Source organism: Cydia strobilella, chromosome 12, assembly GCF_947568885.1.
Source record: "Cydia strobilella chromosome 12, ilCydStro3.1, whole genome shotgun sequence".
Taxonomy (NCBI): Eukaryota; Metazoa; Arthropoda; class Insecta; order Lepidoptera; family Tortricidae; genus Cydia; species Cydia strobilella.
The window spans coordinates 16,244,118-16,257,457 of NC_086052.1; the positions used below are offsets into that span (position 1 = coordinate 16,244,118).

At 40.3% G+C, this 13,340-nt stretch overlaps 1 protein-coding gene across 1 annotated transcript in view; it reads left to right on the plus strand.

Moving 5' to 3' along the window:
- Positions 1-13,340, plus strand: part of LOC134746316 (mucin-2) — a 153,875-nt gene that overhangs the window by 104,229 nt on the left and 36,306 nt on the right. Inside the window, exons 9-19 of the mRNA XM_063680711.1 lie at positions 295-400; positions 755-877; positions 1,445-1,551; positions 2,134-2,256; positions 2,724-2,923; positions 3,641-3,737; positions 4,274-4,403; positions 4,558-4,674; positions 4,951-5,196; positions 5,819-5,968; positions 6,062-6,434. Coding sequence (XP_063536781.1) covers positions 295-400; positions 755-877; positions 1,445-1,551; positions 2,134-2,256; positions 2,724-2,923; positions 3,641-3,737; positions 4,274-4,403; positions 4,558-4,674; positions 4,951-5,196; positions 5,819-5,968; positions 6,062-6,434 — 1,772 coding nt within the window. The remainder of the gene's footprint in view (positions 1-294; positions 401-754; positions 878-1,444; positions 1,552-2,133; positions 2,257-2,723; positions 2,924-3,640; positions 3,738-4,273; positions 4,404-4,557; positions 4,675-4,950; positions 5,197-5,818; positions 5,969-6,061; positions 6,435-13,340) is intronic.

Consider the following 13,340-nt stretch of genomic DNA (forward strand, 5'->3'; position numbering starts at 1 on the left):
CGACACTTGCTTTTGCTTTTAGTCGTTGTGTATAGCTTGCTCGTGGTTTTCCTCTTCCTCTTCTAGCTTCGATCGTGCCTTCTAATATAGTTTTAAAGAAAGTGTCGTGTTTTATCAAGTGACCTATCATTTTGCCTCGTCTATTATTTCTATGGTCCTCAGTAGGTTTCTCTTCTATCCAACAATTTGCAGCACTTGCTCGTTCGTTTTTTTCTCCGTTTCTTTCATTTGAACTCAGCATTCGTAATATGAAAGTATTTTTTGCTCAATAATGAAAATAATGTTATTCCTTAGGCATTATGTTCTGGTCGATTGACAACGATGACTTCCGCGGCACGTGTCACGCGAAGCCCTACCCACTCATCGAGGCTGCCAAGGAAGCCTATATATCAAAACTAGGGTAAGTAGAACAAATATAGGGTTTGTCACCGAGATTTCTCAAACTCGAGACAACTCGAGAATTTTGACTTCATTCGAGACGAGAAAAAAATTACCGGAACTCGAGACTACCCGACGAAAAGTGTATTTAAAGTTACCCGACCCGACCCCCGATTTTAAATGTGATTTAATATGTATACAAAACGCGAAAGTTTTAAATGTTACATATCTAGCTGATCTCTAGCAATGTTATAAAAAGTAAAAAGACAAGACTTTGAACATAAGCGTTTTGAACATAGATACATGTTTACGTACGTATCTCCATAAAGCCGTAATTATTTAGGGAATCATTTCATTTCTTTTCATTTCTGCGCAGATCGACAGACAACTCAGTAGTGTCGGAGCGACCTAAACTTTCGAGCTCCAGTAACAGAAGGCGACCAAGACCTAAAGCCTCTGCCACCACCACAACCACCGCCAAACCCGCCTCGGCTGCCAAGTAAGTAGAGATGACTTGAGGGCCCGGCTTCCACACTCATGCGTTAAACGTTGTGATTTGTGATCAATGACCTGGCTGGTGCCGGCGTTTAATGAACGGACTAGGCGTATAATTAGTTGGCTAATTTCAGTAGTTGGCTGCGTCATGTACAAATCGATAATGTACCTTAAAGGGCTAAATAAATTATTTTTTTCCACAATTTTCTATTAGTATTTTAATTTCAAAACGACTTCTGACGTATTTTATGAAAGGTATCCACAATCTGTAATCGCAGTCTAAGTACAGTCAACCAATTTGATTCCTAGGCCACTATAGAACCATGTCATAATTAATCAATATGTTTAGCATCTACCACAGTGCTTATTGGATGAAGTATGCCGTGTATCTAGTAGTTAAAGTAGCATGGTTCTATTTCTATAGTGGCCTAGAACTCAAATTGTTTAGCTGTACCTGCATATTATTCTAACATATTTATTAAAAAAATCGACTAGGATACAGATTACATGAATTTTTGAGTAATATTACTTTTTTTTACCTTTTCCTAATTTTGTTGTTGTTAACTTTCAGGGCTAAGATCAACAACAGGAAGAGCGCCGCACCCTCGGCCACGAGCACCACCCCCACATGGAACATCGTCACCCCCGAGCCACCGACCACCCCCGACCCAGGATCAGGTAAACTTATCATACATTTCAGAAGTACTAAATAACACAACGAACTGAAAATTTTTCAGTAAGCTTTTTTTAATAGTCTTGCAAAACGAGACCCATTCGACGATGTTTGTTGTAGAAAAGAATTATAATACCTCATACTTATTATCGTGGCCGAACTTACCCAAAGACCAAAAAGAGCCATGACCCGGGGCACTTATATAACCTCGCTATCAGGGGTGGGTGGCAAAAACCTGTAATGACAGATCTAGGGTGCCAAATCTTATTTTCTTTGACGTACCTACTTATTTATTATTTGTATGTCTTTCCCATCACGAAACAATGGTGTTCCGGACATTTGGAACGTGAGCGCAAGCCGAAACAAACACGTAAAGTCCCTTTTGACACTTTAATGAGATGTAAGGGGTACACCGCGCGGATGATGCCCTCGCCTTATTATTATCACATCGTTCGATTGATCGAAATTTCGAAACCTGCGATTGAATCACTTCTAGTCACGATGTGCAAAGAAGCTTCAACAAAACCACATGCGCCTGCTATAAACTGTGTAGCAAGTCACACTTAAATTGCTTCGTCTTTTAACAGACTTCAAGTGCACGGACGAGGGTTTCTTCCAGCATCCGCGCGACTGCAAGAAGTACTTCTGGTGCCTCGACTCCGGCCCCTCCAACCTCGGCATCGTGGCCCATCAGTTCACCTGTCCTTCTGGTAAGATTTCGATCATTATTTTACTTCCAAACCATTGTTCGAGCCTCGACTTGTACTTATATGCAGGAATGTTTCTTTATTTACCAGTTGCCCTTTACTGAATATAAACATTTCGAGGAGATGTGCATGATCTGCAATGAAATTTAAAGGCGAGTGTGAGTCTTTAATCTGCATTAGACTAGTGCGGGGACTTGATTAAAACATTATAAATCCTCTTGTAAGAGGATAACTTTGTATATTTTCATCAAAATGCCCAACCCGCGCGCGAGGTCTGAGGATTCAGAGGCTGAGGGCACCCCGTCCCCCTTTCTCCCTTCCAGCTTCTAAATCTTCGAAGCTCACGTGCGTAATAAAAACTACACTAGCTATTTTTTGTCTAATTTGAGTATAGTATATTGGCTATTATTTAAACTTGAACTAAATGGTTATTAAAAGAACTCTTGAAACAAACATAACACCATCTCCAGGTCTCTTCTTCAACAAGGCCGCGGACTCATGCGACTTCGCTCGCAACGTGCCCTGCAAGAAACCCACCACCACCACCAAGGCTCCCACCACCAAAGCGGCCACCACTGAAGCCACCACCACGAGGAGACCTATCAAGCTGAGCACTAAGAGCTCCGTGCTGTTTAGGACTACGACTACTACTGCCACGCCCGAGACTGAGGTAATTAGAAATAGTTTACTGTCTCTGCAAGAAACCCACGACCACCACCAAGGCCCCCGCCACCAATGCGGCTACCACTGAAGCCACCACCACGAGGAAACCTATCAAGCTGAGCAATAAGAGCTCCGTGATGTTCAGAACTGCGACCACAATAACTACCACGCCTGAGCCCGAGATAATTAAGGAATCTCATACCTATTCAGATAAGTTTTCGTATACAAGAGGAATGACAGTAACTCGAAGGCGCTGTGTTTATATCGCAATGAAAACCGGAGAGGAGAGAGACTAATATGAATAACCTATGTAATAGGAATAGCTAAGTATATATTTTTTCCTATAATTTAAACAATAAACCATAATTCCTGAAATGGTAAATGAGCGCAAACCTTTAATCTCTAGATTTTTTTTTTTTAAATAAGGTGGCTGCACAGGCCCTTTTTATTTCCTTTCTTTTTATTTTTTATTATTCTTATATGTATTTAATATGAACTTTTTTTTATGTAAGTTTTGTGTATGGTATTAGCGAACAAAATTTAAACCTATGAAGTTATAATAATACGAAATTTTGTAAGTTAGCACGCTTAAGAATCAGGCCTTTTTTGGTGCAAGTACCTTAAATAAATAAGTACATAAATTCCCTAGATTTCTGTTACTCATTTGAACGGGTTGAAAAGTATCTTGGTGTTTAATAGTTCAATATGTGTCTTGGTATTTCAGGAGGAGTACGAGGATGAGGTAGAAGAGGATTCCGTCGACGTGGACGCTGAAGACCCTAAGGTTATCAAGGAACTCATCGATCTTATCAAGAAAGTCGGTAAGTTTAACTACTATCAATCACATTCATGTTACTTCCACACTTCTTCTTCTTCGTTCTTACAGTCACGCTTCGTGATTATTGAGTCATTTTGACCAAAACTGCGATGGTTAAAAATTTCGCTTTTTCTTTTAATTTCGGGAATAGATGGAACGAGCTTTGTTTGTATGTAGGTATAACCCAATAGCTATCATCATCATCATCATCATATCAGCCCTTTATCGCCCACTGCTGAGCATAGGCCTCTCTTCCAGTACGCCACTTGTCCCGGTCCTGAGCTAATCTCATCCAGAAGTGATAGCTATACTATGAATGAACTATCAGTATCACTTATATCGCATGACCACTGAGTACATTTTGTCGTTAAGGGTTGCCTACAATACTTTACATACCTGAAAGCCGGCGTTCAAACTCGAGGGATGTAAAAACTTTTATTTGTTACGATCACGGTGTCCGCAGCTCACACCAATATTGTACCTCTATAAATAAAAATGGTATTACAAATTCAGTTAAATTTATTGATCGCTTTATTCTAGGTGGTGTCGAACAGCTAGAGAGACAACTGCACCTGTCAGAATCGAGCGGTAGCTCAATCACAACCACGCCCTCGTCCTTCAACAAGAACCTGTACAAGAAGGTGCTGGAGAGGACTATCGCCAGGACCAAGTACGTGGAAGGATACCTGTGTTTCTTGCTAAGATAACAAATTAAATTGTCACCACATTATGGAACGTTTACAAAATGGTCACCGCTAGGCCTACATCATTTTATTTTATATGGATATTTTTCTAGCTATTAATTGACGTTTTTTGCTTATCAGGCAAGGGGGCAACAGCATTTTCGAAAAAGCCGCCCAAAACCGACAAAGAGGACCACAAAACGCAGGTTTAGAGGCGACCGGTGACAAGGACAAATTGCTACGGAAGGACAGGCCTCAGTATGTATACCTAATTTATGTATTCATGACTTTCATGAGGTAGTTTTAGTGTTTACTAGATTTTTTGAATTATCAGTTTCTTGACCGTTAAAATGCTTCTTCAAACTAAAACTTGGGTAAAGTTAACTTGTAATATAGTAATTTCATTTGAAACAAAATGTATATTTGTATTTTAGCTAATGTGCTCAATTTATTTGGATTTCTATTCCGAACTGACAGATAACATACTTTCATGCTTTCGAACTTTAGCACTGATGTCGCCATTTTCCCCGCCAGATACACAACAATCAACCGCGCCCGCGCCGCCACGACCCCAGAACCCGTCGAAGAGTCCGAGTCCGAGTCCGACGAAGAGATCGAAGTGAGGCCGAGCCGCGCGCGCGCCGGCGAGGCCGAGCCCGGCGCCGGCGCCACCGCCACCACCGCGACCGCCACCACCGCGCGCGCGCTGCAGTACGTCAACATCAGGAGGGCGCGCCCCAGCGTGTCCACGTCGGATACCGCTGATGATACCGCTTCAAGGTCTGTTTACCTAATTATTTAAAACCTGCCGAAGAGTCGAAAGGATCAAAGTGCGGCCGAGCTGGACGGACCGCCGGGAGCACCGCGCACCCGCTGCAGTACGTCAACATTAAGAGGGCGCGCCCCAGCGTGTCTACGTCGGATACGGCTGATGATACCGCTTAAAGGTATGTATTTGCCTAATTATACTTGAAATTATGTTGCCTTCGTTAAATCTGTTTCCAGAAAGTCATATGTGAAATTGACAGTAAGACAAATGAATTTAAAACGGTATTTCAAAAGTGATAGACTTTCAGAAAATAATGCGGAAGGACATTCACAAATAGAAACATGAAGGTATCCATTGAATCTTAGGTTATATGGAGGTCTCACTAGTTCTTTCACAGTGAACATCATCCGGTTAGATTCAAATTATTGTGCAGTAAGTGCTCGGATTTAACTACTTAGGCATACTAGAGAAGAAGACTGACGGTCTGAATACTTAAATAAGGGCGCTAATGCATGAAAAAAAAAAACAAATTCAATATGTTCTAAATAGGTATGGATTTAATTACTGCTAAGTAGTTTTACCAGCTTATTGACAGATGTCGTGCTTCCATCTAACATACACTGTTAATTTCAGGAACGCACTTTTCGAACGTCCAGCTTCTTTCGTGACTGTCTCAGAAACCCCTGAATCGCTGGACATTCAAAGTGCAAGACGAGAGAATATTCCCGAGTATGTCACTATCAGAAGACAACGCCCTACTACTGAGGAAACCACTACTGTCCAGTAAGTATACTATTAATACTCAACATGCTACGTATTAAACAATCTATCTATAAATCGAGACCCGCAGTAAAATGTAACTTTATTTATTTACAGGTACCCGCCGAGCACATTGCGAGAGGAAGATTCACAAGAGACAATTTTAGAAAAAGAAATCTCGTCTCCACCATCTCAAGCACAGCCTCAGTATACGTCCATAGTGAGAGCTCGTTCCACCACCTCCCCTCCCCTGGAAGAGCCGGAGAGCCCCGAACCCACTACTGTCCTATCTGTCCAATTATCTTCCTTACTAAACACCCCCGAGGAGACACCTGAGCCTGAAGCCCCGACGACAGTCGTCACGGATCCCCCGACGACAACAACTACGACAGTGGCCCCGAGCGCGCCGACACGCCGCACCATCCTCCGCCGCCGCGGTTCCACCACCACTACCACCACCACCTCCACCGCTGCCCCCTCCACCACCCAGGTGAGTTCCAGGAATTATTCTTTCGTCCGCCGCCGCCGGCCTTTAGCGAGACCCAACGAGATCACTTCGGACTCGGACGAAACCGCTGAGCTGTCTAGAAAAATCAGGTCGACCACGCCCAACAGCCGGGAGATCGGAGGTACTAGGGTCAAAGGGGACACCGGGCGTAGGTTTAGAAGTAGGCTTCAACCTTCAACCGAAGACTCGGTCCCGGCTGAAGCGTCTGCTGTACCGCGAGGACAATTTAGGCCTCGTTTAAATCGTGAGGAGTTGATTTCGTTAACTCCGATAGATATTGACAGTGACATAGAAGCTCCAGTGTCTGCACCCAAGCCTAGTTTTGCTCCCAGGCGCTTTCGGGGAAGAACATCCACCACCGTGGCCGATAAAGCTGAGGACAGTGAAGTATCCGCCGCTACACTCGATGTTAGGCCGAGTATATTACCGAGGGGTAGAGGCAGGTTTTCTGGGAGTACCACTACTCAAAGCATAGAACCCAGCACAAGTGATGCCCCATTAGTGGCACGACGCCCAGCGTTTACAAAATTTACACCACGCCCGTTTACTAGAGCGACTGCCGCGTCTAGCCCAGATGATAAGCAGGTTGAAGAAGAGGTTGGTGAAGAAGTAACTAGAAAAATCCCACCCAGGTTGCCATTTGGCAGAGTGAGACCGTCGACGTCCACTCCTCTACCGACTTTCCAGGCTAGGAAAGTATCGTTTCCGTCTCGTAAATCTACTACTTCGCGAATACTGACTAGTGACATTGAGGAGGAGGAGCAAGATAAAAATGAAGATATCACTCTCTCTGAAAGTGCTTTGAGTGAAACAGAGCATGAAGAAAATCTTGACGAGGAAATTAATGAAACTCCTAAGCGTATTGTCATTAAACGTCTCAGAACACCCAGCAGTTCTACGACTGAGAGTCCTATTTCTACAGAAACTATTCCAATTAATGATTCGGGTAAAAGGAAATTTAGAGTAATTAGACGAAGACCAACTTCTACCGCTGCTCCTGAAGAACCTAGTAAGGCTCCCACTGAACCAACAAAAAATAAAATTCGTAAGGTAATTAGGAAAAAGATAATACCAATTGAGGATGAGCCTGAAATTTTAGCCAAATCTATAGGTTCTCTGAATGCAGTTAATAAAGAAAGTTCAACAGAAATTATTACTAACTACGGAGAAAAAACAAAAACTTCAATAATTTCTATAACAACCGAGGCGCCTTCCTCCACCACTCCAGAGCTAGAAAAGGAGTTAGATGAACAAATTGTTGAAAATGAAAACAACAGCAATTTTGAAACGAACAATGAAAACGATACAAATGCCGAAGAAAATAATACTGAGAACCCACTAATAAACCAAAGCAATATTAAGGAAGAAACGACTGATAAACCTGCCGATGAACTTAATATTGAGGCAAAGCCTGAAGTTTCACTAGAAACAAGCCAAAGAGAAATTAATTTATCTGAAGCAGAAAACGAGAATCAAGCGTCACTTGAGCCCTCTAGTGAACAACCACCAGTTACCGAGGCAGAGGAATCCTCACCTGAAACAACGCCAAGTACGACCACAACACTAAGTACGACCACAACGCCAAGTACGCCCACAACACCAAGTACGACCACAACACAAACAACTTCACCTTCATCACGTTCAAGGGCACCTTACCGACCACTTAAACGAGTGTTCACTTCCACAACTGAATCAACTTCTGCTCCAAGCAGTAGAACTTTTAGCCGTAAATTTAACCCTGGAGTTTATACTAGCCCGGCTACTGTCGATAAAGATGCCTTTAAACCTAGCATTAGAAGGCCGTTTTCGTCGAGGACCTTTACTAGGCGGCCCTTCACTACGTCCAGTACAACTCCAGAACCAGAAGAAGATTACTCTGAAGAAATCTTGGAAGAAGAACCTGAGAACGAACTGGTGTTTGTTCCACCGAGCAAATTGTTTACGAGAAAACCTGAATTTAACGATGAAGACTTAGAAGATTCAGGCGAGGTCTCTGAAGATGAAACTTCTGAAGAACAAAAACCTAATTTGACTTCTAGAAAACCCTTCGGGCCACGAGTAGTTAACTCAAATACCTTTAGGACTTCTACATCCACTACAGAACTACCTAAACGATTAAACGGTTCTCAAAATAGGACTTCAATATACAATAGAGCAAGCCCAAACAAACCTGTTGATCCAAACGCAAAACGAGTACAGAATGTACCAGTTGCATATAATAAACCAGCCGCAGGTCCAGTAACTGAAACAAGCGTCGCTAATGAACCATCAGAAACCACAAATGAAAGTACTGAAGAAACCACTACAAATATATTCAGTGATGACTTTGATATGAGCACTGGCGATGATTATCTATCGATGACTGAAGGTCCTGGCACAACGTTAACAGACATTGGTGAGACTCTATCTACCAACACTCTTCAGACCGAAACGGCAACAGCAGAAATGGAAGTCAGTGATAGTACTGATGATTATTTAGACAATACAGAACCAACAACGAACTACCCTAGTACTCATGATACAACATTTAACTCACAAACTGAAACAGAAGATGATGATCCCATTACAGAGGTGACTACAGAATCTATTGCCGAAACAACGCCTGTACCTACAGTTCCACCAGTTATAAAAACTCAATTCAATAAACTGTTCTCAGTAAGCCGCGTTGTAGAAGTATCATCGAAATTAGATAAACATCGTTTGAATAAAAACAACGAAACACGGCTTATTGAAGAAGGTAAAATTATGGTCGAGAAGAAGCCAGTGGTAGACAAAATTGGAGAGGTAAGTAGGTACAGTCTCATCAAAATTGTTGAAGACGACATCCCAATTTATCTAACTAAATATGGACACATATATCCCGTCGAAAATCCGCCGGACAATTCGATTCGGATCGATGAAGGCCGTAATGCCAGAGCTCTGAGCAATTTTGCTGATGGACCTAAAGAGAACCTCGTTGCTTCCGAAAGCATCAACGAAGCATACAGACATATCACTAAGGAATCTAATAAGCCAAGCAGTGAAGTCCCAAAACACACTGTAGAGCATATACAAAGTGATGATTTTTTGAGTTACATTAATAATGATAAGAAAACAGACAAAAGCAGCGAAAACACTTATTCTCAGTGGCAATTTGTGCCAGCTGCTTATGAAAACGAGCAAAACAAACTAAACAAAGCTGCCAAAAGCTTTGAAATAGTTACGCCTCGAAGCATGCTAACTGATCCATCTACTTTACCTTTAGAGGCTTTATTTAAGACCGAAGTTCCAGTCATGGCTAAAAGGATGAACAATGACCAGGCCTCTCAACCTTTTCTTGTATATTCAGCATCGGTGCTCTCACAAAAAGATGATGCGAATATCGTCAAAGTGGACGTGCTAAAGCCAGAGGTTGGTCGCAGTATAATAACTTTTGCTAAAGGACAAGAATTCCAAGGTGCGTCAGTTGATCAATCGACAATTCAATACCCGGTTAATATCACAATTTATTCACAAACGTCTGACAGTCCATCATCCACCACAATAACGTCCAGTACGTTCACTACAGAGAGCGTGAATACAAGCCCTATTATTGACCTACTAACGACACCTGCACCAATGACTTTAACAACTGAAGCACAGACAGTTACGACAACGGAAACGCCATCAACAACAGAGACTATATCTGATGAAATCACTACTGTCAAAATATCTCCCTTAGACGCGAAGCGGAAATTTGCTTTCCCTCGTAGACCCATCGTTAAACCTTCAAATTTTACTAGACCTAGTCCGACTCCGCGTGTTTCTAAAAAGATAAATGCTACCGTAGTCTCTAATGGCCTAAAATCTAATAATACGTCTGGATTCAACCCGACCATATCCAGATTTACTGCTAACAGAGCTCAAAATGTCCCCATTGACTTCAGAAAGAAAACGAACACCACTAAATTAGCACCTAAACCTGCAAGCAAAACGTTTACCACAGAAGCACCTAGAACAACAACTGAAAGAAAACTGTACTTCAAGCCGATAAGGCCTATTAGTGTGCGACCAGCATTCGTGCCACGTAAAAGTACAACGCCAAAGGTCAGTGGAGACACCTAAATGGGGTAACCTAAACGTAGTTTTAGACTAGTGCATGTTCCCGTTGAGTCCGGTACTCTGGCCATAGTAACCCGATGACTGATATTATCAATAACATTCAACTCCGATTCTCAGAGCATGGTTCCCCGAGTCCGAAGTTGAAAGGGTTAATAAAAAGTAAATTATTCAAATTGACTCTTCAAGGTTTAACCTGGCATCTGCTACTCATTGGCTTTATGTTTTGTATATAGAACTTTAGAAACTTGATAGTTTCGTTGTAGTCATATTTTTAAAGATTCATAGCTTTAAATTAGGATTATGGAAGTTTTTCTATACCAAAAAAATGTATATTATAATTTGTTAGTTTGTTTTGGTATATCGAAGACTTTCAAATACAAATTGTCGTAGGTTATATTGTAATGTATAGTTATTTAATGTTTTGTAACAATTTTAATGTTGCCGTAACGTTACCAATTATTTAAAATTTCAATGTACATGGGTACGTTCTCGAGTTAGGACCGAGCATTGTATTCACGATGTGTATTTTTGTATTGTAACATTCAAAAAAGCGATAAAGGTTTGTAATAAAGTATAAGTGAACACAAATTTATATTATTTTCGTGTTTCGAAAGTATGTTATCATTTTATGTATTACCCAGTTGCACCTTTCCAAATTATTTACACCTCATGCGCTAAGCTTGACGCTTTAAAAGCTTTTGGTCTTAAGGTTTCGTTTAATATATATATCCAGATTTGTGTTTGTGCGTGTTGAAGACTAGCGGATCATACCAAGGTAAGTGAACTTTTATATTTACCTACTCGACTACTTCATAATCTCACTATAGGTAAGCAATTTAATTCTTTGTTGCATTCTTCAATATCTTAATTGTTAGAGGCATCTGACGGTTCTTCTTAATATAATGTCGTATTGTGCTATTTCTTATAGACTTGGAACAATGGCTGGAGATTTTGTGAAGACAATTCAAACATGTCAAAGGTTTTTTCCCATAAATGGGTAAATTGAAGTCATTGTTGCTTGTTAATTTTCAGTTTCTTGCAATATTTTGTTATTCTATGCAGTAACTTATGCGGTGTGAAATTTTGAAGAGTACCTATGATGAAAACATAACTTTTGATAATTTAATTAGCATAGAGATGTAGCCGGGTTTTTCATGCTTACCAAACGTTAATTACTACGAAAGAACTAACAATAATTTATGAATCTAACACGAACATTCTGTACCATTGATCGCGGAAAATCGTAATTTGATTTTATCCGAACACATTAAGAATCCCGCGCTTTCATCGCAAGATGAAAGTTGTCTTCATGATTATCAGATAATGTATATATCGGCTTTCCAATCAGTCATCCGAATACGGATATTACGATCACCAGAGGGCGCGACAGTGTTACATAACGCCAGCCATATGTGGTTTGCGGACATGGGCCAGTGCCAGTTATGTCACTAGTTTCAAATCTATTAATAATGTATGCTAGGGAAAAATCGTTCAAATATTGAACATCGTAGGTAAAGACACTCACGAGTGGCAAAATGTGTTTAGAAACTTAAACGTATGCCTCTAAGTACAAGTGCTAACGTCTCACGCCCTATGTACATACCTACCTATTGATGAGACAACACAGTCGAAATATATTTTCTTTTTGTTTTTCTTTGAACAACTTTCTGTCATGGGTCTTATTCTGTAATGGGACATTTTTTTAAATATTGTAATAATTCGCTCCTAAGTTAAATCTACGATAATTCACTCTAGATATATTTGTGAACTATGCGCTATTTATTACACACTAAATGAATTCCAACATGTCATGAAATATGAGTACCGCACAGGTTACGCCTTTCTTTTGTTTTCTCTAAACAAAGTTCATGACACTACCAGTTAACATCTACTTAATGTCACTAGCTTTCGCGGCTGCGCGCGTTTGGTGCCTACATCACATCACATGACAATAAACTTTTCCCCTCACTAGCTCGGAAAGTTGTCTTTTATCCTTCAAAACAAGCGGGGAAAAACGCGTTTTATCCACTAGTGGGGAAAGTAATTTGACCTTGGATGGAGCGTGTTTAAGTAGCTTGACAGATAACAAAACGTAAAACGCTCATGATAATGGTTCGTTCTATATTAATTATCATTAAATAAATGGTTTGAGAATCTAATAAAAAATACCAAATTTAGCTTTATTTAATGATTTTAAGTCATAAACCTTAAAATTCCATAAGAATCGTTTGTTTTTTATAATGATGTTAAATATAATTCTGAACGCACAAGTTGAGTCGATGCAATTTCAAAACGCATCGTTGACATTTCATACGTCAGAAACGTAAACATTGTCAACAAATTTTTTACTTAAAAACTTTTCTCACCGACTCGCGTAAAAATACATAACTTCCAGAGTTTTCTGTTATAATATCGTAAAAAAATGTGTGATTCCAGTGATGAAGACGATCTAACTTTGTTGCACTTTCCTCGCTATAGTGAGGTGACAAGTTTTGTGTTACACACGGGTGCAAATGTATTTTACTTCTCGTGTGTTGAAACACTCGCGGGTAAAATACAACTTTGCACCCTTGTATATCAAAAAACTATTAGGTAATTGGAATTCATGAGCTTTGAGGTAAGAGGTAATCCCGTTTAAAAAAAAAACCAAGAATTCGTGAAACTATTTTTATTTGGAAAAACATGTTTGATAGGTATATAAATCAGTAATTATGAATATATTAACATTTCTTATTTAAATCAGTTGTTGTTAGACATTTCTAAGTATTTAAATATGCTTGCCACAAATAACAAAATGATAATAAATAA